This window comes from Nesoenas mayeri (genome assembly GCF_963082525.1).
Source record: "Nesoenas mayeri genome assembly, chromosome: 7".
Lineage (NCBI taxonomy): Eukaryota > Metazoa > Chordata > Aves > Columbiformes > Columbidae > Nesoenas > Nesoenas mayeri.
Window position 1 is genome coordinate 1,223,191 of NC_137551.1, and position 23,812 is coordinate 1,247,002.

General features: G+C 51.4%; 3 protein-coding genes across 4 annotated transcripts in view; 1 reads left to right on the forward strand and 2 right to left on the reverse strand.

The window, feature by feature from the left end:
• Positions 1 to 41: 41 nt before the first annotated feature.
• Positions 42 to 1,100, forward strand: DDIT4 (DNA damage inducible transcript 4; the record flags this gene model as incomplete). The annotated part of the gene is made up of 2 exons (XM_080348108.1): positions 42 to 138; positions 370 to 1,100. The coding sequence occupies 2 exons, from the start codon at positions 42 to 44 to the stop codon at positions 843 to 845; spliced, it is 573 nt and encodes a 190-aa protein (XP_080204234.1). The 3' UTR covers positions 846 to 1,100.
• A 2,891-nt stretch (positions 1,101 to 3,991) lies between these two features.
• Positions 3,992 to 21,985, reverse strand: DNAJB12 (DnaJ heat shock protein family (Hsp40) member B12). Its single transcript, XM_080347854.1, has 9 exons — positions 21,834 to 21,985; positions 18,079 to 18,253; positions 16,454 to 16,599; positions 13,663 to 13,848; positions 12,627 to 12,706; positions 11,358 to 11,467; positions 8,238 to 8,410; positions 7,200 to 7,351; positions 3,992 to 5,862 (listed from the first exon to the last, which is right to left on the reverse strand). The coding sequence occupies exons 1-8, from the start codon at positions 21,964 to 21,966 to the stop codon at positions 7,230 to 7,232; spliced, it is 1,125 nt and encodes a 374-aa protein (XP_080203980.1). The 5' UTR covers positions 21,967 to 21,985; the 3' UTR covers positions 3,992 to 5,862; positions 7,200 to 7,229.
• Positions 21,986 to 22,238: 253 nt separating this feature from the next.
• Positions 22,239 to 23,812, reverse strand: part of MICU1 (mitochondrial calcium uptake 1) — a 94,363-nt gene continuing 92,789 nt past the window's right edge. For both annotated transcript variants that reach the window (XM_080348043.1, XM_080348042.1), the window contains one exon: positions 22,239 to 23,595. In XM_080348043.1, the coding sequence (XP_080204169.1) occupies positions 23,435 to 23,595 (161 nt within the window). In that variant the 3' untranslated portion in view covers positions 22,239 to 23,434. The remainder of the gene's footprint in view (positions 23,596 to 23,812) is intronic.

Below are 23,812 nucleotides of genomic sequence, written 5' to 3' on the forward strand. Positions count from 1 at the left end.
CGGCCGCCGCAGCAGAGCGCGGAGGAGGCGGAGGAGCCGCGATGCCGGGGCTGTGGGAGCGGCTGGCGGGGGGCGAACGGGGCCGGCTGGAGACCTCCGACTGCGAGTCGTTGGGCAGCGCCTCCGGCTCGGAGGGAGGTGAGTGGAGGTTGCCGGGGAGGGAGACGACTCCTCCCGAGGGGACATTCGTGAGAGCCCTGGGGTCCCTTTGGGGGATGTGGGGCTGGGAGGTGGGTGCGGGTCCCTGAGCTATGGGGGTGGTGCCAAGTCCCTCTGCCTCCGTTCCACCCCAAACCCCTGGGCTCAGTGTTCGCCCATGCGCCCAGCTCACCCCTCCCTGGTGCTGACCTGCCTCCTGTCCTCCCACAGATGCCGAATATGCCGATGGTGCCTCCCTGCCGGACCTGGACCTGCTGCATGACCCTGAGGATGAGCTGCTGTGCTCCAACCTGATGGACCTGGTCCAGGCCACGCTGGGCAGAGCCCCGCTGGGCGCCAAGCGCTGCTCCCGGCTGCTGATGCCGGCCCAGCTGCTGGTGCAGGTGAGGACAGAGCTGCTGCGCCTGGCCTGCAGCGAGCCCTGCGGGCTGCGCGGCGCCCTCCTGGACCTCTGTGTGGAGCACGGCAAGGCCTGCCACGACGTGGGGCACATCACCGTTGACCCCGCCGTGGTGCCCACCTTCCAGCTCACCCTGGTGCTGCGGCTGGACTCCCGCCTCTGGCCCAAGATCCAGGGACTCTTTGCCTCGGGGCCGGCGTTCGCGCCGCTGAAGCTGAGCACGGGCTTCAGGGTCATCAAGAAGAAGCTGTACAGCTCCGAGCAGCTGCTCATCGAGGAGTGCTGACGGGAGAAGCGACTTACCCAAGTGCTTTGGAAGAGTCAGTTAGAGCGTGGCGGCGCCTGACAGCCGCTGTAGTTTAGGCTAGGCTGGAGTAGGGCTGTAGGTGGAAGTAGTTTGGGCAGGCGGAGGTCCCTGCGGGGCGCCTGCCTGAGCCGGGGCGCCCCTGATGCGGAGTGGACCAGGACCCAGGTCTCTTCACGCTGTCGATGATCGTGGGATGATTGCAGGGACCACGTCCCCGGACGCGGCAGCGGGGCTGCTGGGGGGGGCGGGGGGCAGATGGTCTCCTGTTGGCTGATTAATTATGTTTTTTGTAACAAAGATTGTAATCAATGGGGTTTCTGGGGGGAGGGTGCGTGTGGGAGTGAGTGTTGCTGGGCTGTGGGTCTGGATCAAAGACAAAAACCCCGCCGCTGGCAGCTGGGCAGCTCTGCGGGGGCTCCCGCTGGGGTGAGGGGGTCCAAAATCGCGTTGTCATTGATCACGAGAGGCAGGAGAGGGGCCCGCGAGGAGGTGACGCGGAGACAGAGGGCAGGACCCCTCACCGTGACACGCACTTCATTGGTTACAGTTTACACTCATACACTTGATGTTCAAGTGCAAGATTTTCCTATGCAATCGTATCGGGGTGTGTTTTGTTGTTTTTTTTACTTTTCTAATAAAAGCTGTTTTAATTGATAACCTCCAGTCTCCCTGCTGTCGCTTGGGTCTGCATGGGGATGATGCAACTGCTCCTGGCTGGCCCCAAATCCCTGTTGGCAACCCCGGGAAGCCTTTCCCTGCGGTGGGAGCTGAAGGGTTGGGGAATGGGGGGGAAATCCCACTTTTAATTACAGACCATGGGGCTGTGACTCAGAGGGGGCTGAGTCAGACCCCCGAGCCCACCAGGTGCCTGTCCCCTGAGAAGAAGGGTCCTGGCCCCTTGGCAAGGGGCTGCTGCTCCTCCCCTGGGAGGGTTTTGGGCAGAAAACCAGGAGAATCAGCTAAAATTGCAAGGGAGGGAGGTGGAGAGTGTCACACCTGCCAGGGGGAAGCGCTGGCCAGCTCCACACACACTGCAAAAAATGAGACCAATTAGCCAAGCCTGCAATTAGAGCCACTTGGAGAAAAAGGCTTTCACTAAAGTGTAATTAAGCTGCTTGGCAAACGAAGAGCCCGCAGAAGGTGTGGGGGATAAAACCAGCCTGAAAAAAGAATCCAAATGCCAGTTTGTTCTGACTCAGGCTCCTGTTGGTGTGTCTTTTATTTCCCAACTCCTTGTGGACAGACAGATTAAAAATTTCAACCAAAAAGAGTTGTTTCTGAAGAGGACAACCCACAACTGGAGTATTTCAAGCTGAGGCTGCTCACCCACACCAACACCACCTGTGAGGAATCACAGCAACAAGTAGGTACAGCTGGAAACACACCTTGTGCAAAACAGGAGGGGGGCGCTCCCTTAAAATGTTGGGGATTGGGGTGTTTCTCAGAGGGTCACATACCAGAGCATCCTCATGCTGGGGTCAGGTGGGGTTGTCCAGCAGCAAAACCACAGGCAAACCAGCCAAGGGGGCTGGAAAGGAAACTCAAAACCCAAAGATGTTTTGCCAGAGCAGGTTTTGGCCCCGGCGGCACAGGACAGCTCCTCAGATTTACAGCGTGGTGACGGCAGCGACATGGGCAGCTCAGGATGTGCTGCCATCCCTTGCTGAGGCACCTCGTGTCTTGAAGTTATATATAGAGCTCCAAAAATACATGTATTTTTATATATTGAGCTCCTGAGCACACCGAGGGGAACACCCCTTGTCCCCCGCCAGCCTTTCCAAGGGTGGGCAAGGGGGCTTCCGCATCGCGTTTATTAAAACTATCATTCCGAGGAATAATCAAGGCTTTGCAGAAAACAGCAAGAAAACAAAACAAACCCACCCAAACTCACAAAGGCCCAACACAACCCCCTGTGCGTGTGTACACGTCCCCAAAATGCCCCGTGGGCACTTGGCACCTCGAGCATCCCCCAGCTGTGGGCGATGCCAGGTGAAGCTTTGCTACTATTTTTAGCAAAATGGCCTTTCCATGATAAATTCTGGGGGGGATATCAAGGTCCCTGGGGTTTGGCAGCTCGCTGGAAGGTGCCAGGAGCTTCCAGGGACAGGCAGGGGGATATTTTGAGGCCCAGGAGGTGACAATGACGATATTTGTGGCAGCAGCAGCAGCCCGGGGCTCCCAGATGCCATCGCGGAGGCAGGAAAAGGGAGATTTTTTGGGGTGTCAGCACCAATAAGGCAAATGAGGATTTAAATCCCAAGGGTAATGATACACTCTCATATTTTACTGCCAGAAATGATGGTGCTAAGAAGGGGGTCCCTGTTGCTCCCTACCTGCCGGAGAAGGATGCTCGTGGGGCACCTGCGCTTCCCTTGCTGCCTCCCTTCCTCTGCCTGCTGCCCCAATTAAAAGCTGGGGCTAATGAGCCACCGGACTAACGAGCAGCACAAATCACCCGCACCTTTGGTGAGCAGGCACGGACCAGCACACCGCAACGCAGAGCACCTCCCATGGCTCCGGGCTGCGAATGACCCCAAACCACCCAAAAACTGGGGCGTGGATGCACCTGAATTTAAAAGCAGCAAAGGAGCGAGGTCTGTGCCGGTGGCACCGGGGGGTTTGCGCAGCGGCTGCTTTGGTCCCTGCCCGACCCTCCCAGCTGATGTGCCGCGGGCACCGGGAGAGGCCGCGGGGCTGAGTCATCACCACTGAGGGGAAATGAAGCGACGTGACCTCCCAGAGAAGGGGGAAAAGAGGGAAAAGAGAGGAAAAAACCCAACCCCAAACCTCCAGCCCTCGGGTGTGCGGGGATGGGGAGGAGGGGAGCGCTGCTGGGGTCAACCTGCCCCAAGTGCTGCGGGAAAAGCCTTTTAGTGCCCTGGGGAGGGGGAATTTAGGGAAAAAGAGGCCCATTTGGGAGCCCCCCAGCGAAAGCAAAGACAACCTGCTGAGCGCCGGCTGTCACCTCGCCGCGGGTGCTCTCGGCTGCCGGGACTCAATGCTGCATTTCGTTGATGTGTGCGGACGCGACGAAAGCGGAGCTGTAAAACCAGAGCTGGCTTGGGCAAGGACCTGCAAGACACCAACACAGCCGGAGCCTTTCACGTTATAAACATTTATTTATACATGTACAATTGTATGATTAATTCTAAATCGAGAGGTACAGCCTCTGTGAGCAGCCGTTAGGATCTAAGCCTTCTCGCTCGTTATTATCCACGGGTATCTACTGGAAAAAGAAGGTAATCAAAAGGTTTTGGCGGGCAGGCTCTGGGCAAGGAATGCCGCTGTGCAAGACATTCAGCTGCTCTGCGAATGGGATTTTTGCTTAACCCCCTTCCCGTGATCTTTTCAAGCTGGCCAGCCTGTGCCTCCACTAAGAGCTATTTCCAAACGCCGCACTTCCACCTAATTCCTTCCAAAGGTGGAAGATTCATTTAAAACCAAAAAAACCCTTAAAATCAGGTGCAAGTCCTGGTGGCTGTGGGATAAAAAGGCTTGCAGCTCATGGGAGAGCTGATGCTTTGCAAAATAAATAAATAGCCAAAGACAGAGCATGTGAGTTCCTGACAACAAAGAAACAAACCCACCTCACCTCTCAGCTCTCCCAGCCCCTGGCACCGCACCCGGGAGCCGCCGCGCTTTGGGTTCATTCTCCCAAGGGTGCTGGGGACGGTTCTCGCTGGAAATGTCTTTAGACAAAAGCGAACTGCAGGGTACCCCCCCAAAAAAAAATCCAGTTTATTCCACGGGAAATAGCTCTGCTTATGCCAGTTTTGCTTCAAAGAGATGGCTCCGACCTCAAGAGCCCTAATGCCGGTCCTGCCCGACGGCGATGGATCCAGAGACGGGGCCTGAGGAGAGATCAGGCCGACCCTCCCATCTCCCCCCGCAACACTTCTTTCAACAGAAGCAATAAAAAGCTCCGTTTCTTATGGATTCGCAGTATTTTACAGGTCTCCTCTAGGAAACATTAGAGGGTGTGAAGGCCACAGCCACGCTGCAAAGGGGAGCACTGGGTGAGCAACCCCAAGTGCAGGACACGTTAATGAAAAAGCCCAACAAAGGGAGACGGCTGGTGGAAAGCCCTCTTTACAGAACGCACGCTGATTACAAGGCAAAATTAAAGCAGAGTCTGCAAAAAAAAAGGAGTTACGTGCACAAATAAACCCAACGACTGGTGAGCAAAAAGCACCCAGGACAATCCTTCCCCTCGCCGAGCGCGGCGCCGGGGCTCAGCTGACCCGCTGCAGCTTCTGCCAACGCTGCAAAACCAAACCACGAACCTGGGCAACTTCCCCCGTTTCTTTCTTAACCCCCCCTGCAGATTTGGAATTTCTCCTATGAAAACCCGAAAGGCAGGTACCGCCATCCCAAGCCGCAGAAAACCGCCGTCCTCCAGAAAGCAAAATACAGTAACCGCAAAGTGATTCTTGGTTTAGTGTGAGACACTCTGGGAAGAGGGTTCCCGCTCCCCCGTTCACCAAACCGGGCGGAAAACAAAATAATTTAATCATCCAACCCCTGCATAGTTTAAAAGTACAACATATATACAGCTATAAATTAATTCTAAATAGATTATATTTTCTTTTTTACTAAAGTTTGTTTGTTTTAAATCACCAAATCGTCCCCATTTCTCTCTCTGTCGGCAGTGACCAGCGCAGTGGCGAAGGGTCTCCCTTTGCTTCGTGGCTTCCTGCGGTTAGTTCGTGCTATTTTACACTCTACGTGTTTGTTCTCAGGGTGGTGGGATCCCAGGAGCAACGAGACTGTCGCGGTGTCGGAAGGGGGAAGATGGGCAGCTTGGTTTCCTGTCCTAATTGCTGCCCGAGACCTCGGTCGAACGGCGGAGACAGGCAGAGAGAAGAAAACGGGCAGTTGTGCGTTGCTAAATTCTTCGATTCCATTTTTTTAAGATAAGGTTTGAATTCTTTTAAGTACCGAGTCTGCCACCTGGGCTCAGGGCGCTTCGCCAAAAGTCTTCAGGCATTTCAAGAGCCTGGGAACAAAAGCGGTAGCGGTGTCAGTCTCCGGCCGATCGCACGTCACTGCACCTCCTCCCCTTCCTTCCCCCCAGCGCGGGCAGCGGCTCTTTCAGTCACGGTATTTCAATCCCTCTGCTCTCTTTTCAGACCACGGGTACAGAGAGGGAATTAAAGAAAAGCAAGGACTTAAGGTCTATCACAAAAGAAGAGGCGCAGTTATCAAAACGAGAGCGGGCGTTATCAAGAACGGTTCCCGAAACGGGATAACACCCAAAAAAAAAAGGCCAAATGCGACCCAGAGGATTTGCTTTGAAGGCCAAACTTTTAGGACGTGCTCCCTTTGCCAAGGGAAATAAAAACCAAATGAAAACTCCCCTGGTAGATCTCCTTAACAAACCAAGCACCGTTCCCAAGAAGTCTCTGCAAGCCTAAATGGTGTCCACACAACTAACATTCGGTGCAAGCTTCGCTTCCCATTTATTTTCTATAGAAACTCTGTTCTCAAATAATGTTGTGGTAGGAAGGACCTGTACGTTTTACAGCCATCCCAGCAGCATCTGGTAGGTGAAATCAGCCCAGATAATTAGGTAGAAAAAGGACTCCAAGCCCCGTGCCAATGTTTTCCCATTATTTTTGTGCATTTCTGGACCCGGCACAGCCGGTCCCACACGTGCTCTCTGGGCTCGCCTTAATTCAAGCTCTCCAACCCCCGAGTCGTCCAGACTCCCCCTCAGCTGTCTTGACTTTGATTCCCAGTTTACCGCAGTAAGTTACTTCTACAGCCTGCTGTGAAGTCAGGCTGTTTGCTTTGTTCTCCTTGAGTGTCGTGGGAAGGCAACAGGGGGGCAAGGAACATCTGTTTGGTGGGAGTTCCTTCCCTGTCATCATATTGCTTCAAGTGCCAGGGGACAACAGCTTTTCCAGTAAAACGGACAATAAAGCGACCAAAGAAAGGGTCATTAAAACGTGGCGGCTGGCTGCCACGGCCGGTAGAATCTTCCCACCAGCCAAGGCGTGCATGGCCGTGGTATTGAACACGCAGATGACAAGACCTCGGCCGAGTCACCAACGTGCCTGTGGCTTTCGCTCTGTTCCTAGAGACCCAACACCGACAGCGCCAGAGCAAACAGCGAGCTCGGAGAGAGCCCAGGGTGCCGACATGCAAACTAAACAAAACCAATTTCCCGATTAACGAGTGTACGCTTGGTGGAAGGGGGTGCTTCCCCCCCGTGGCGTGTGGGCATCCAGAGGAGACTCAGGAAGATCTGCGTCTCAAACAGAGATTTAAGTAAGTGTGAAAAGCACGATCGTGCCCTGCTCCACTGCCAGGGGAAGCGTCACCAGCTCGTACTTAGACCTCTGCTGAGCGGGCAGGCGGTGACTATCCGTGCAGAGAGGCTTGAACGTCTGACAGTCTGCTACAGCTGGGGGTGCCCATCTTCTGTGCTCGCTGGTACAGATCCGAGTCCCCGAAGTAGCGTGCCCGGTACAACAAGCCTTCCTCTGCGAAAGGGAAAAAACCTGACGTTACAACCGCGACGTGGAAGGAAACCCACCAGCCAGGCCACGTCCCAACCACGGCTTCTGCTGGGAACAGGAGGCACATCGAGTTCTCCAAGGCGAGATGAGGCACAGGATGGAGCTGAGGAAATGCCCCGTGCCCTTCAGGACAGGATGAGCGTAACGTCTGCTGACAGCTCATCCATCCCAGGGAAAGCCCGAGGAACCTGACGGGACCTGCCTTGAGTCCAAGGAGGCAGCTGACGCAAAGTGGAAGAAGAAAGGCAGACACTCAGAGAATTGGCTTCATGCAGCACCACTCGGGGTTCAAGCAGTGCCTCAAATCCTACCCCAGCCACTGCTCCAAGAACCGTGATCATCACCCACTGGGAAGGGGTAACTCAGGTCACTCCCGGGACTTGGCAAACAGTTTGCAGCCCGGTGAGGCGGCCAAGTGACCTCTCATGCCACCCCTCCTAACCCCACGTGCCCCCAGCAGCAGGCAAGGCGGTGTCGGTGCTGCCACCGCAGCCTTTGGAGCAGGGACGGAGGACACCACGGGCAGCGCACCTTCAAACTAAAATATTACGCAGAGATCTCGGGGGGTCTCCTGAAAATCAGACGGCTGCAACCTTCCGCCTCCATTGGAAATCAGAGATATCCTCCTGACACAGCAGGGGAACCTCTGGGGAACAACTCCTGTTTGACCAGTTCTGCAGCAGCATTAAAAACCAAACCAAAACAAAAAAACCCACATACTGGATTTGTCACAAAGTCACAGACAGAAAAGACAAGACCTACAACACAGGAAATGTGCTCGCACCTTGCTAAAGTACAGCTTTAGCACAGGCCAGTCCCCAGTTAAAGACCTTTCTGAAGCACTACTCACTCTGCTGCTTCTCTTTCCAGCAGTTATTTCGAAGGTTTGCAATATAGTCATCCTCCACGCTCCTTTCAACGTTTTTCAGGTTCGTGCCCGTGTATTCATCTGCAAAGTTCTCAGATACGTAGTAGACGACTTTCAAGTGCTCTGTCACCCTCCTGTGTGTGTGGCCCACAGACCTGGTTCAGGGAGAAGAGTCAGAACAGTGCAGGACAGAGCAAAAAGCCCCCAGCTCTTTAAAACACACAACATGCCACGATACCAAACCACTGGGAACATACATCACTCCTCTGCATCCCCAGGCTTGAAGATTTGGAAAAGAGAAGCATTTCTGGTGGAAAAGGGAGAGAAAAACCGCCAGGCCTCTAGCTAGGTGGGCAGAGCTCTGAATACAGCCAGAACTCTGAGGCAGATTGCCCAAGGCCTAAACCCACTTCAAGTTGTTCATTAGAATTTTCAGCACTAATTAAATCTCCCTGCAATTTCCTTGTTGACGACACCATCCTGTTGTTGGCAGTGAGCCCCAAGGATGGTTACAAAGCTCAGAGGCCGATGCTTGTGGGGCACAGGGCAAGAGCAGCCAGGTGCCAGCACAGAGGAGCGCGGCAGAGGTGAGGGCAGAGCTGGGGGGGGGTGTCACAGCCACCCAGGAGCGTCCCCTTGCTCAGCAAGGCTGCCCCATCTGCCAAATGCAGTTCCCTCTGCCAAGATATCTTGCTAACCCCACCAGCATCGGCTTCCTCTACCACATCACATGCTGCAACCAACGCCGTTGCTGCAAGAATAAAATTAGACCTGCTCTGCGCTCCAGCCTGCACCGACTAGCACGGAGAGCACTTTCTAGAAGGAAATCTCTTCTTACCCTACCCCCATGGATTTGCATTTTGCACAGAGCCCTGTACTTATTTTCCCCAACAGCCCAGCAAACCCAGAGCGTGTTTGCAAGCTGTAACACAGGACCTGTGCCCAGACGCTGGGCTCGTCAGGAACAGCTCCATCTGGAGACCTGCCCAAAGTCTCCCATAACAAATACCAGCTGGCTGCTGCGTTAAAAGCGAGCATGATTCTTAAAAGGCAGGTATAAACATTAACTCATCCGCCTCGCCCTTTAGTCTGTTATCAGGGTTTACAGGAGCGATTCGAAGACGTTTTCATCACGTTTCATCAAGGTTCAGCACTCGGGGACGAGTGGTGGGTAATCAGATAGACTGAACATGGCTGAAAAGCTCTCTTGGCATTTTTCGAGACAAAAGTGGATGTGTGTCTGGCAGTGCCTGCTGGCAAAGCAGCAGTCTGGAAGCAGCTCGCCTCGCTATTTTACCTGTCAAGACAGAGCCCTGTGCTGTCCTCAAGCTCATATTTCCCTTCTGTATAAAGATGAACTACAGAGGCTGCAAAATGTGCCCTCAAAGGAGAAGGACTGAAGCTCGCAGAGCTCCAGCGGCACACTTGAGTGTAAAGCACGAAAGTAAGGGAAGAAACCTGCTGGTGCAAGAAACCTGCCACCTGAAGTCAGACCTGCAAGTAAGTCAGATGAATTCGAGGAGGTGTTACTGAAGAGCAGGATGGCACAGGCAGGCTCACGACTACACAGGTCTTTTGGCAGAAAGCATAGTTTTTGGAAGAGATTTTACAAAGGCGACCTAATGACAAGTTTCTTTAGCACTCTGCCTTTCCCAGTGACAGCTTCAATATCAAGAAGCGGCCTGGAAATCTCTGTGCGCCATTAATACCTCACCAGGCTCAAAAGCTTTTCGCCGAGTTCAGCGCCACGAGCTCCAGCTTCCTGACGAACGACGGCCAAGCACAGCGTTTCCCTCGACATCAAGCAGCGCAAGGGGCCCGGCTGCCTGCGTGAGCGAGCCAGCGAGCAAGCCAGCAGCTCCGCCTGCCGACACAGCGCGCCTCTGCTCCCCAGATAATTTAATTAGAAGGGAACAGGGAACCGAGCAGCAGGGGAACACCTGGGGCTCAGGGGTGGCTTTTCTTGGGGAGATGACAAAGCTGGAAGCAAATCCCTGCCCACTTAAAAGCTGCTCTCCACCAAATGTCACCTTGTCCTTCGAACCACCTCTTCAACAGTATAAAACGAACTGTGATACACATACAATGCTTGATTTTATAATCCTAATATCAACTGCAGAAATCACATCTCAACGCTCTTTAGCCTCTCGAGCAACCCTTAACTGTGTCCTCCTAAAAACTGCTCCATCTTTCGGTTCCAAGCACTAACGTCAGTCTTTACCTCGGACCTGAAAGCTAAGCTGGGTTTGGTAGTATTTAACATCATCACAGGTAAATGTTGCCACCCGCAAAACTAAACAGGGCCCACTGGCTGTAAGCAAGTCTAGCTCTTTAAATACGCATAAGGAACTTCCGCTGAAAATACACTAAGCTTTTGTCCAGAATGATGCAAGCAGCCAGAAATCACGTCTGTTTTCCCGTTCTTTGTTGGCATTGCGACGTGAGTAACGACTCATTGCATTCGTCAGCCAAGTGAGCAGATCGGGGCATTTCCACTGGATCTAGAACGAAACAGTTTCACTTTCGCATAGTAAATGTCTGGCCATAGCTATTTCATGGCAAGATCAGAGCTCAAAAATAGGGCATTTCTCTGGGAGGGTCTTTTACCCTATGGGATTGGCCTTTTTATTCCTTCCTCTCTTCCTCTGTTGATCTGTACTAGCCATAAGCCAAGCTTTCATGAAGAGCAGATCTGGTTTTTGTTTTTCACACCCAAGTCTAACTCTACACCGCAATTCACTCTGCATAAGCGATCTTGGTGCCGGGCTACAGTCTGCCAAAGTCATTTTGTCTGTCCCGTTCTAGGACAGACAGACCCAGCCACATGTACGGGCTGCAGAAGGTCCCTGTCAAAGAACATCCTCCCTTAGGCAAGGGAGCAGCCTCCAACCTTCCATTGCGAGACCTGCTGGAGAACTGGGAGGCCCTAACTGATGTGCAAGACATCTGGCAGCAAGAGCAACGGTGTGATGAGATAAAGAAGAAAAAAAGGAAAAGCAGAGAGCCTAGATCCCTACCCCATCACGCCACCCTGCCCTCCAGAACACAACCCCCTCCCTGGATGGATAGATCTTCGAGTAACAGAGAGTAACAGGTACTCACGGCCTCTGGCTCAAGCTGTAGGGTGGGCTGGAGACCATCATCTGGCTGAGAGCAGACACGATGATGAGGATGAGGATAGGCATCAGCTGGACAAACAAGCCAAGGCCACCCTGAAGGAACAGAAACGCAGAGTGGAGTGCCGCCTGTACGCAAGGATCCCACAGCATCGCTCTCCCTCCCTCCCAGCCCTAACGCAAGCTCGATTCTCCTGCTCTGCGCAGGCATGGGGCTTAGGAGGCACCCCATAATAACTGGGGGGGGACCCAGCAGCCCACAGTTCCCCTCCAGAAAGGGCAGCGTGACTCTAAAGGTCCGAAACCACTGCACCTTTTCTGGATATAACAAAGGGCAGAGGGGGCTGGCAGGGGGAACTTTGTGAGTGAATTTCAAAAGCCTCATTCCCCGTATTTTGGTTTTCTGCCTGTATTTTGGTTTTCTAGAGCATATACGGTGTCTGTTCTGCTCGTGCTAATGAGCAGAACTGGGCTTAGGGAAAGTCTTCTCCCCTCTTCAGTGTCAGATGAAAGTAACTGCCCCTCTGCCTCACCCCCTGAGCTCCCTCCATTTCCAGCAGAGCACACCTTCCCCTTTAAGCTTGAGGAAAAGTATTCAGGAAGCTCTGGTTGTTTGCTTGCCATTTTTTTGTTTTAAATACAATTTGCTATCCCCAGAAAACAGTAATCTCCAGTAGCAACCCATGTCTAGGAAGTCCTTCACTCTCACATCTCTAGCTCAGAGGGCTTGGAGTCCTGCAGATATACATAGATTTTCTGTGATGTGAGAACATAAAAATGGCTCATGCTATGAAGCATCTTCCTTGATTGATTAAGCACCACAGGTTAGAAACACCTCATCTTCAATACTGGAATTAAAGGCAGAGTGTTGGGAGGAGTCACAAGTATCCACATTACCCGAAAAGTGGATTTACCTTTTGAAATTACAGAATTAAATCAGAAAGGAAACGCCTACTCTGCAGTAAAGACAGGTACGCTTTAACGGTGCCATCTTATTCTGGGGCAGCACCGTTTCAAGACACGCCAGCGTTTTCCCCACTGGACGCCAGCTAGGAGAGGCTTGAGAGAACAACCACCAGTAAATTAAACTGCAACTTGGTGTAAATTCTGAAGGCAGCTCACTTCCCGCAGCTTTCTGTCCAGGGGGCTGGGAAGCAGCAGCACTGTTTCGCAAGACAGCCGCTCCAACCAGCTCACAATCCACGTATCGGAAAAACCTTTAGACTCCCAGCCCCCCAGCCTGTTCTCCACTTACGTCACCCTGGTGTTCTCGTCTGTCCTGCCTCTGATGGTAGGTATATCGCATCCTGCCATTGCTGTATACGTGAACGTTACCTATATAGGCAAAAAACCCATTACACAACAGTCAGAGTATGTAAGACACAGAGATCCATCTACAGGATTTCGCAGGATCATACGAAAATTCAGGTTGGAAGTGACCTCAGGAGATCCAACCTCCTGCTCAAAGCAGGGTCAGTTATGTAGAGAGAACAACTTGTACCAGCCTTCTTGCTTCTAAGTGAATTTAACATAGGTTAAAGCCAATTACAAAAAGAAATCATTTTGGTAGTTTTTCCACCCTAAAAACATAGCTCTTCCGTGGCGTCTTTCAAATGTCAAAACTACAGCTGAGAAGGGAGGCTGGCTGAGAAAGCAGCCCTAAATCCTCCTGGGACAGTGAGGAATGGAAAGAAAGACTGAGCTAAAATAGCAACCTCCTGTTTTCACTTGGAGTAGGTTTGGTTTTGTTTTTCAAGAGGCTTAAATTATGCCCTAGAAATAACACTTCCCTCTCTTTTTACGGGGCACAGTGGAAAGAAGGAAATGACACCGATCCCTGAGAAACTGCTTCAGCTGCGTGGCAGACACGGATCAAGAACAAGGCCCAGGCGTTACCATCGTTTGTTCTGGTGAGAAGATTTAACTTCCAAAGCCACCAGGCAGGAAAGCTTTCTTCAGAATAGGGTTATTTTTACAACCAGCCTTAAAACGAGTATTTTTTTGTTCTAACATTCAGCCCAACCTAGTAACAGCTGATGTTGCCAGCATGCAAACAACTACCTGAAGCTGGGAAGACGTCCAGCTCTGATGGTACTACCTGCTGGATGCTGAGTTCTCCAAGCACCCATCTGAACAATTTAGAAAACTCTAGGTGTTTGGGTCAAGTGTGAAGGCGAACTCTCTCTCATCAACCTCAGCAATCCGTGCACGGCCAAACAAATCACTACCGCACTGTTGCTCTGTCAAAAGGATTGCGTCCCATTCAAGAGATTAAGGTTTAACGTGCTTACTAGAAGGAAAGCCACCACCAAAGAACATGTTGAAGAGGTCCTCGGGGGAGATGTCTGCCTCAAACCCGCGGTGGAAGTCCGAGTGACTGTGTCCATGCCGAGCAGGGTTGAGTTTCTCGTCTCCAAACTGGTCGTATTGCTTCCTCTTCTCTGGGTTGCTCAATACTGCATATGCGTTGCCAATGGCTGAAATATCGACAATAAGGACGCAATTAGCTTCTTTCTGCAACTGATAATACATTTAGCCCTGCAGACTGCCAGGACTTGCCCTTCTCATTACACAAATGAGATTTGCAACTGCCCACGTCTTTTCAACAGGGTACCTCAGCGGCACAGCACGCTTCTGGCAAAGACGGAAGGAAACCACATCAAGAGACTCGATGGAAAAGGCCTTAATTAATTCAAATGACAAAGTTATGATATGACTGGTATGAATTCGGTATCTATCCCTAGAGAAACCCTCTTGGATGAACATGTGAGTTGTGAAGGAAACACTGGTAGAAGAGCAGCTACACATTTCGCCTAATTAAACTTATTTCTTTTCAACAAGTAATGCCCAAATCTTTCAGCCGTAAGCAACTGTATAGGAAAACGCAATTTTAGTCAACAAATTTTATTCACAAGTGGCATTAAGGGAATTCAATATCATAGCCTAAAACCAGAACTGCAAAGAATGTAAATACGGGCTAGATCACTGAAAGAGACTTTTAACATCTCCCATCAAAGCCAGTAGGGAAACGCTGGCTACAAGTTGTGTCTGCCAGCTGTGAATTTCAACATTTCCAGATGCCAGAAGTCAGGAGCACAATTACAAGGCCTGTTAACGGTGAGTGTGATGGTAGAAATGTACCGGAACGAACCCCCCACCAGTTCCCCAGGTCACTCTCCTCCCAACCTCAGCATGTTTGAGCCTTTCTACCAGAATGCCCGCCAGCCACCCCTTTATTTCTGTGTTTCAATTCCAGTTTACCACTTCCCTTCTGTACCAACCTACCCAAAGCCTCCCTACACGACCGCAGAGGCTCTGCTCTCCTCACTCTGTGTCGCAAGGAGGCAAAAATGCTCATGGCAGTGGCTGCCTGGTGTATAAAAGGCAGTAGCAGAAGTGACGGAAAAGAGATACGTGCCCTTTGCAGGAGATTAACTCCAAGATTCAACGTTTTCTTGGTAGTCAGATGGAGGTGTACGGTTTCTTCTTGGATTTGGAGCACGAAGGATGTAATGTCAATACACTTGTTTTCCTTCTTGGTTATAATTAGTGCACGCAGAGTAAACATTTCTACAACCAGGCAAGGAAGCTGGACAACACGGACTGACTCTCAGCATTTTAGCTTGTTCTTTCAAACTGTGCGTTTAGTTAATGAAACTGAAGCAGTTCAGGGTTTTATTTGCTGTCTGACTTTTTGCTGACAGAGCCCAAGAACCACCTCATTCCAAATCAGGATTTTAGCTCAAAGTAGCCAGGTTCAACTCTTTTTTCCCAATGTCAGTCAAAGGTAGTGATGCAAATCTGCTGCAAGACAGACTGCAGCCAACAGCAAATACGGACTGGACATAATGCTTTATCAGCTGTCACTGGGAAGACTAATGCCAAGACTGCAGCTAATACATCAACGCAAGAAAAAAACCAACTAAAGTCCTCACGGTAGCGCATGTTTCCCTCCTTCACCCTCTGGAACCAAATAGGTGGACTTCAGTGAGTCCTGCAAACCAGGAGCTCAGCTCTTGGGGGCTGAAGGACAGGGGAGCCAAGGAGGCAAGGCCTGGAGGAGAGATAACCCGAGAGTAGATAGCTCCGCAGCGGAGGATAAAGGGCACCTTGCTTAACGCGCGACTTCTGGCACGTAACTCTTGTCAAAGCCCTCGGCAAACATCATTATTTGAGATTACAGGTGAAGAAATCTGCCTTTCGCCACTTAGCAAGGACCGAAGGATAAACTATCGAACAGCGGCTTATTGCACATGTGGCGTAGACAGATGTCTGCAGATGCTCGCTCTTTAATCAGGCCTCGTGCTAAACCAGGCTAGCCCAGGTAGCTGGGGGTCAGCTCGTTATTTGCTAACAGCAACGCTCTTATCGGTTATGGATTTAAGACTTAAAAGACTTGAACAAACCTTACATAAGACTTTTACTGCTGAACTCAGGTCTAGCAGCAGCTTACCCGAATACTGTATCAATATACTCATGCTAGGCTAACCTTGCTCCCCGCTCCAGCAGAAGTTTCATGCATTTTGCTCCCAAGATGGCCAGAATCAGACCACTCTGAGGGCTTAACATTGCAAAACCAGCGTTGTACAACTGGCATCAACAAGTTCTGCCTTGAGCTCAACAGTAATGATCAAACTTCCACAGCTCGCGTGGGAAAATGGGAGTAATACATTCCAAGCAATAGCGTTTCTCTTGGGAAATTACTCCAGTTTTAAGGTAAGCTGCAGGACTTGGAGCTTCTCCCTGCTCCTGCATCTCTCCAAAATCAGAGGATGGTGAACATCTGGAGGGCATTTCCTCCTGGGCAGCGTGGCAGGAGGCTGGGGCAACACACGGGGCTGCCAGGAGAAATGGGAGGAAGGCTTCTCCTTGTCTGACTAGCAGCGACAAATGCCAACCTGTGTTTATTATTTTATGCCTACACTTCGTCTATAATACAACCAGCTTGGAAGAGAGACAGCCTTACAATAAAGAGCTTTATTTCATCATACCTGCCTTGTGAGGTGGTTTTTAAGAGTCCTTGCTAGCCCAACTCAGCACCATCGCTTGAGAGCAAATCGCAAAGTTGGAAACGTTCTTTACCTTTAAATGCCTCTGTAGCCCCTGGTGCGTGGTTCTTATCTGGGTGAAACTTCAGTGCAAGTTTCCGGTAAGCCTTTTTCAGGTCCTCATCAGAAGCTTCTCTGTTCACCCCCAGAATTTCATAGTAATCTTTGCATTGCTTTACCCTGCAAGTAGAGAGGGGAGAAAACAAAGGGAATGAGTTTCAGCTGTGAAAACCACGTTCGCATCGAATGTGTCAACTCTGCAACATCTCACGCATCGCAGTTTCGATCAGTGTTGTTCGGTGAATGCTGGGTTACTCAGCTCTAATTCCTCAGAGGGTGACCCATTTATTTTCACAGACTCATCCCCGCTGTGCTGCGTTACTGGCACAAAAACACTCTCACAGAACAAGTCGAGCCAGTAGAGGTAGAAGGGCCTCTCCTCAGGCAATGATATCACCCGCTGACAAATGGGTTTGGCAAATAGGCCTCAGATTCATCACACTGATGTTTTGGAGGCTGTTTGGGAGGGACTACAAACGGCAGGCCGGGATCTGAAGGATAGCTGGGCTATCAGCTTTTCCCCCCTAAACTCCTCAGACTGGGTTAATTCACAAACCTACAAATAACATCATCTGAATTCTAGAGGAAGAAAGAAGGAGCTGCCCAGGCCTGTGCACCCAGGCCAGCTCATTCTGTGCACACTCACAGCCCAGCGATGGTTTCTCTTCCTCACGTGACTTCGATGAGACAGAAAACAGCGGGCTGGGTTTTCGGAGAAACGGGTGACCTAACAAGCATCCCCCCGAGTCCATCAGCCAGAGCGGCTCTTGCGCAAGTCAGACCATGCCCATAACCTTAAACAAAGTTTACCAAGTGACCGCACCTGCAGTTCAGCCCTTCAACTTCCATTATTTGCAAATGGTAGAAAGGAATAAAGAACAGCTTGAAAGAGGGTTGGGAAAACAGATGACTAGATAAACACATGTTGAGACTTTCCAGCCGGGGCTTTAGAAGTGTATCGTGCTAACAGAGTGAAGCGTCCTGCAGTGGATTTCTACCCAATCGGGCTCTAAGAGAGACCGTGAGCAGAATATCCTCAGGAGAGAGGAAGAGGAGTGTGCCTTGTCACTTGGGACTAGAGCAAAGCTTGGAGCAGGAGGGCTGCCCACTGGAAACTACGAGCCGTGACTTCCACCGAGAGGACCTAAGGACCACACGGGATTTTTCACAGTATTATTGAACAACAGTAAAGCAAACATCAATGTGAAGACCATGAGATGAATGCATCCACAATGCCTCTTTGGACCTCAGCCTGGAAAAGGCCTGCGTGCCTAGAGTTCTGGCGCTCGTACGTGCCTTTGGGGGGAAAATCTCATCCTCCTTCAAACCAAACTACCTGCCTCCTAGGGCTGCTGTAGCTATATATCCACCTAGGTACCTTTTTGAACACCTAGTGAATTAAAAACCACCGCATACGATTCAAAGCTGACCACTCCAGATCTCCTTACATGGCACAGAACATGAGTTGTTGCCCAATCCAACCTACTCTCTCTGCCTTCCTCCTTCCTGTTCCACCATTCCACCTTTAAAACGTTGTGAAAACCAGACTCCAGGATAAACTCGAACGTGGGTTGAAGCCCAAGAGAGCTGAGCACACACCTCTTCACTGCATCCACCTGGTCCTGAGTGTAGCCCTTGGGGGCCTCCCCACCGGCCTCTCCGTTGGCTGACGGGAAGTCTCCGCTCGTCTTCTTGAACTGGGGGTTTGCGGACTCCTTGGACTGGGACTGGCCATTGGCCGGCTGCTCGTTCTTGTTGAGTGATTCAAGCAGAACTGAAATGAGAAAAAGATGAAAAGAAAAAAAAAAAAAACCAAGAAGTTAAGTTCAAGTTCAATCTGCCCTTTCCGCTCCCTGGTAAAGACTCCTCTTCATCTCTGCCACCGCCCAAAGACCTCCCAACCCTTCCTCAGGAAGACCGTCACCTTTTGACCCAAGGAACCCTTGAGCTCCTGCTGCTTCTTGGCCAGATATGAAGGCTGCTGCAGATGACATTGCCTGCCTCTCCCAATGCACTCAACCTGCACCAAAACTCCAGGCCTGCCCAGCTGGACCGTCCAGTAGCCACAACGGATCACCAAAGCAGCGCATCCTTGTCCTCTTATTTTTTTCCCACATCCCTCTTTAAGAGCAAAGCGCTTCCATGCTTATTCTCTTGAATATTATAAAGCATATTATTCTTTAGCTCCTGCCTTTGAGAGCCTACTGTGCTGGGTAAGCTATGCGACAATGCCAGAGCTTAGAAAATAATCCTGTGGGATGCCAGTCACGTGGGGGACACAGCGACACTCCCCTTTGGGGACAGAGCTGCAGCACTGACTGCTGGCAGAACGGTGGGACCCATAACACCCGAGTCAGAAAGGTGCTTTGTTCCCCTGCGCCTTCTCCCCTATGTACTCGATGCGTGTAGAGGCAGCTGTGAAAACCACCTTCTCTCTCAATTACCTAATACGAATTGCATCGGTTCAGTTTCCCTTAAGTGGGGAAATTGTTGCAGACTATCGCCGCCTCCTTGCAAGGCTGGGACACTGCCCTCTGTCAGCCAAGGGGGACAAGCATGCAGGCCTGGCCTCACCGCACAGGTGACAACATTGTGAAACCCAATAAAGCTCCTCTGAGCACAAAAGTACCTTTCCAGCACGCATTTCCCTAGCAGCTGGATAACGCCATCTTTTTAAACTATTTTTGCCTTTTTTTTTAATCAAACATCAGATCGATGTCTTCATGCTTGTAGTTTCTGAAGTTTATACACTGCGTCCCCATTAAACAGAACAGGCACATGTAATACGATTAAAACCAGACAACGTTGTTTACAAAGGCATCAGCAACTTGACGAGCTTGCAGTCCTTTATCCAGAGCCTAGAACCGAGGACGTCCCACCTCCTCCTGCAGATTGCACCTTACAGACCTTGCACTGTGGGGGTATCACGTTCTTTATGAGAGCTCAAACAACGCTTGCAGGCCAAGAGACGAGCCAAGATATCCTATCTGCCCTGCAGAGCTTGTAGGGGCAAGAAAAAACCACTCAATAATCCAATAGCCAATACAGGCGATTGTTACAGGACGAAGGATAGAAATGACAGCGGGTTAAAGAGCAGTAACTTGCTGGATGAGCTTTTGAGCCTGGGGGCTTCATGGATTGTGGCTTTCAGAAAAATAAAACCTTCCCTTCACTTGTATTGACACCACTAGAGTGTTCACAAAATTATAGTCTTTGCTTTTGTTCCTTTCAAGCCTGGAATAAAGTGCCAGGCACTTTTAAACCTCATCCCATGAGGCTGCACCTTCACCCACCCCCCTCTTGCTGTTTTGGGCTCAGTTCCCCACAGCTTGCCAAGAGATTTTTGGTAGTGTAGTTCCCCAAAACAACCCCAGGAGACACAGCTCAGTCCTGTTTTGCTTTACAGCCCCTGTCCTATTGCTTCTGCATCCCGAAGCCACACTGGTTCTCCGTGCAGTCACAGTGCAGCACAGATTAATGAACTACCAAAACAGAGATTTGCTGAATTAGTTCTCAGTTCTGCCAGCTCAGCTCCCCACCAAGCACGTGCTACGGATCACTTGCTCATTAGCCAACATTTGCTCAACTTATGTTCATTCTTCCAAAACTCTTGCTTAAAGACGACCAGTGAGAGTGTGTCTCTACTAGCCCGCCCAGCCGCGTTGGCGTAGAGGACTGAAATCCCCTTGCAAAACCCTTTGCTGATCCTGTGATGACACCTGCAGGGTCAGTGCCTGAAGTGCCGGCCACGCAAGGCCACACATTGCTCCCCATTGCCAAATCCAATATAACTCACGAGAAAGAGGTTTCCCGGGGGCACACGAACTACGTAAAGATTCAGTGACCGTGGTGTAACTGTGGGATCTTTAGCAACATCTCCCAACTATGGACCCGAAGTGCAGGGTGAGCAACCGGCAGGACACCAAGCGAAGGCTCCTTGGACGGCAGCTCAGACATGAAACTTGTACCAGCAACTCAGCTGGGTCTGGCACCAAATTAGCGCAATGTATTTAAAATTAATATCTCCTTTTCTCCACTCTCCCCCAATGCACCACAGTTCTATAACAGTGCGCATTCCACCTTCTACTCAGTGCACAGGATTTGGGCCAAATACGACATTTTTACGTTGGAAACTGGTGTTTGCTGTCATCCAGACCTTGCTTTTCTGGTGTGGGCCTTAGCAGAGCTCCTGAGGAAGAGCAATCCTCATCAGGGGATTTCTGTGCGCTGTGCCATGCTTTTTCCTCCAAAAGTCGCTGTTCCTACCCGGTAACTTTGCAGAAGCGCAAACTGCGATCAGGAAGAAAAAGCACAGCACACACAGGGCCAGCTGTGTTTGAGGGAAGGGGAAGAGGCCTCATGCGACCAAAAAGAGAGGGTGGCAGGGCTCTCGGCAGGGCAGACAAGCTGCAAAACACAGCCGGAGAACCAAAATCAGATGAGGCCTGCTGAAGTAATAAAGGCTGAGGGAGGTGGGGCTCTTTAGCTTGGAAAAGAGGAGACTGAGGGGTGACGTTGTTAATGTTTATAAATATATAAAGGGTGAGTGTCAGGAGGATGGAGCCAGGCTCTTCTTGGTGACAACCAACGGCAGGACAAGGGGTAATGGGTTCAAACTGGAACACAGGAGGTTCCACTTACATTTGAGAAGGAAATTGTTGGGCTGAGGGTGTCAGAGCCTGGCCCAGGCTGCCCAGGGGGTTGTGGAGCCTCCTTCTCTGCAGACATTCCAACCCGCCTGGACACCTTCCTGTGTAACCTCATCTGGGTGTTCCTGCTCCATGGGGGGATTGCACTGGATGAGCTTTCCAGGGCCCTTCCAACCCCTCACATTCTGGGATGAGGAAGGAAAAGCACAACACACACAGGGCCGGCTGTGATTGAGGGAAGGGGAAGAGGCCTCGTGTGACCAAAAAGGGTGGCAGGGCTCTCTGCAGGGCACAAACAGCCGGAGAACCAAGACCAGACGGGGCCTGTCGAAGCAATAAAGGAAAACAAATTAACGCCCCTAAACCTGTGCAACGTAAAACCACACGGAGAAATAACTGCAGCTTGTACCAACCACTTCCCAGCTGCTCCTGTGACGCATTAACAAAGCCTCCAGGAAGCCACATCGTTTCTAAAAGCCGCGAAGAGACTTTTCCACGGGGGGGAACGGAGAGAAGGGACTTAGAACCGGGGACAACAACCCCCAGCGGGCACCTCACGGGCCCGGCGTGAACCGCCCGCCCTCACCAGCCACAGCCGCGCATGCGCCGCCGGGTGAAGGGTCAGTCACGGCGGCGCAGGCCCCGGCGCCCCCCCCCCCCGCCCCCATCGCTTCACTCCCCGATCCGCCTCCCCCGGGGACTCACCGCGGACCCGGGGCGACGGGTACAAGCGCTGCGCCTTCTCCAGGAAGCGGCGGGCCTTGTCGGGCTGGTTGGCCTTGGCGGCGGCCAGGGCGATGGCGATGCACCGCTCCGCCTCGTCCCTGTTCGACTCCATGGCGGCGGCGGCCGGGGGCGGGCGGGGCGCCCGTGACGCCATCAGGCCGCGCGGCCGCGCGGCCTGATGGCGTCACGGGCGCCCCGCCCGCCCCCGCAAGCCTCATTTTATCATAAAAAGAGGCGATTTAGAAACTTCTGGGCTTCGCCTTCACTTCCCCCCCCCAACACACCTTCTTCCACAATGACGTCATCAAAAGACACAAGCCACATCTTTACATCATATTTCAGAGAGGAAACGCCCGTTACAGAGCAGCAATTACCCACTCCCAATTAAACAAAACATTAATTAATTAGATCCCCACCCCCCCCAAACCCAGTTGCTCATGCAGGGTGGGCAGGAGAGGTGGTCAATGCTATTAATTAATACTTTTAATTTATTACACCCCTCTGTGGGTGCACCCATTATAGAGCAGCAATTACCCATGCAGGGGGCTCCAAATTAAAGCAAATTAATTAGAAACACCCCCCACCCCGGTTGCTCATGGGGGAGGCGGTTGCCCCACTATTAATTAATAGTTTTAATTTATTACACCCCTTTGTGGGTGCACCCGTTACAAAGCGGCGATTACCCATGCAGGGGGCTCCAAATTAAAGCAAATTAATTAGAAACACCCCCCACCCCGGTTGCTCATGGGGGAGGCGGTTGCCCCACTATTAATTAATAGTTTTAATTTATTACACCCCTCTGTGGGTGCGCCTGTTATAGAGCAGCGATTACCCATGGAGGGGGCTCCAAATTAAAAACAAAGCAAATTAATTAGAAACACCCCCCACCCCAGTTGCTCATGGGGGAGGCGGTTGCTTCACTATTAATTAATAGTTTTAATTTATTACACCCCTCTGTGTGTGCGCCCGTTACAGAGCAGCGATTACCCATGCAGGGGGCTCCAAATTAAAAACAAAGCAAATTAATTAGAAACACCCCCCACCCCAGTTGCTCATGGGGGAGGCGGTTGCTTCACTATTAATTAATAGTTTTAATTTATTACACCTCTCTGTGTGTGCGCCCGTTACAGAGCAGCGATTACCCATGCAGGGGGCTCCAAATTAAAGCAAATTAATTAGGAACACCCCCCACCCCAGTTGCTCATGTGGGAGGCGGTTGCTCCACTATTAATAGTTTTACCTTCTCTTACACCCCTGAAGAACTTGGGGGAGCAACTGGGCCACCCGAAATCCCAGGGGGGGGGTTCTCACCACCCAGCTGCTCCCAGTAGCACAATCGATCTAGAAACAATTTCCAACTTAAAATTAACCCCGTGCCCTTTGTAGTAGCATCAAACAGACGTGACGGGGGCGCAGCCCCAGCAGCTCGAGGTAACAATATCAGCAAGCAGAAGGTGCAAATACAACAGGCTTTGATTTCTAGATTCGATTCGCAAAGAGATCTCCCGTTGCAAACAGTCTGTGCCGGCCAGAGCCTGGTTGGGGGTTTCGGCAGTGACAGGCGCTTGTCCCCAGCCCCGCTAGGGTTTGGGGATGGTGAAGTCCCACGCCGTCTCCTGGGCGCATTTCCACATCGCCCGCATCAGGCGCGTGAAGCCCATGTCCTTGGGCTTCTCCAGCCCTCGCATGAGGCGCTGCTTCATGATGGCCACAAACTCCTTGTTGCTCAGCTCGCCATTGCCTGCGAGAACAAGAATAATTACCAAAAAACCCCACAATTACAAACATTCAAACCCGCCCTGACTTTCAAGGGGCAGCGGCCGCAAGTGTGATTTTTTTGCAGAAATTGAAATTGCGTCTGTCTTCAACCTCCCAAAATATCCTGCTCAGCGAGGGTTGCAAATGAAAGCGAACTCCCTGATTTTAGGAAATTATTTGAGTGCAGGGAGGCAGAGAAT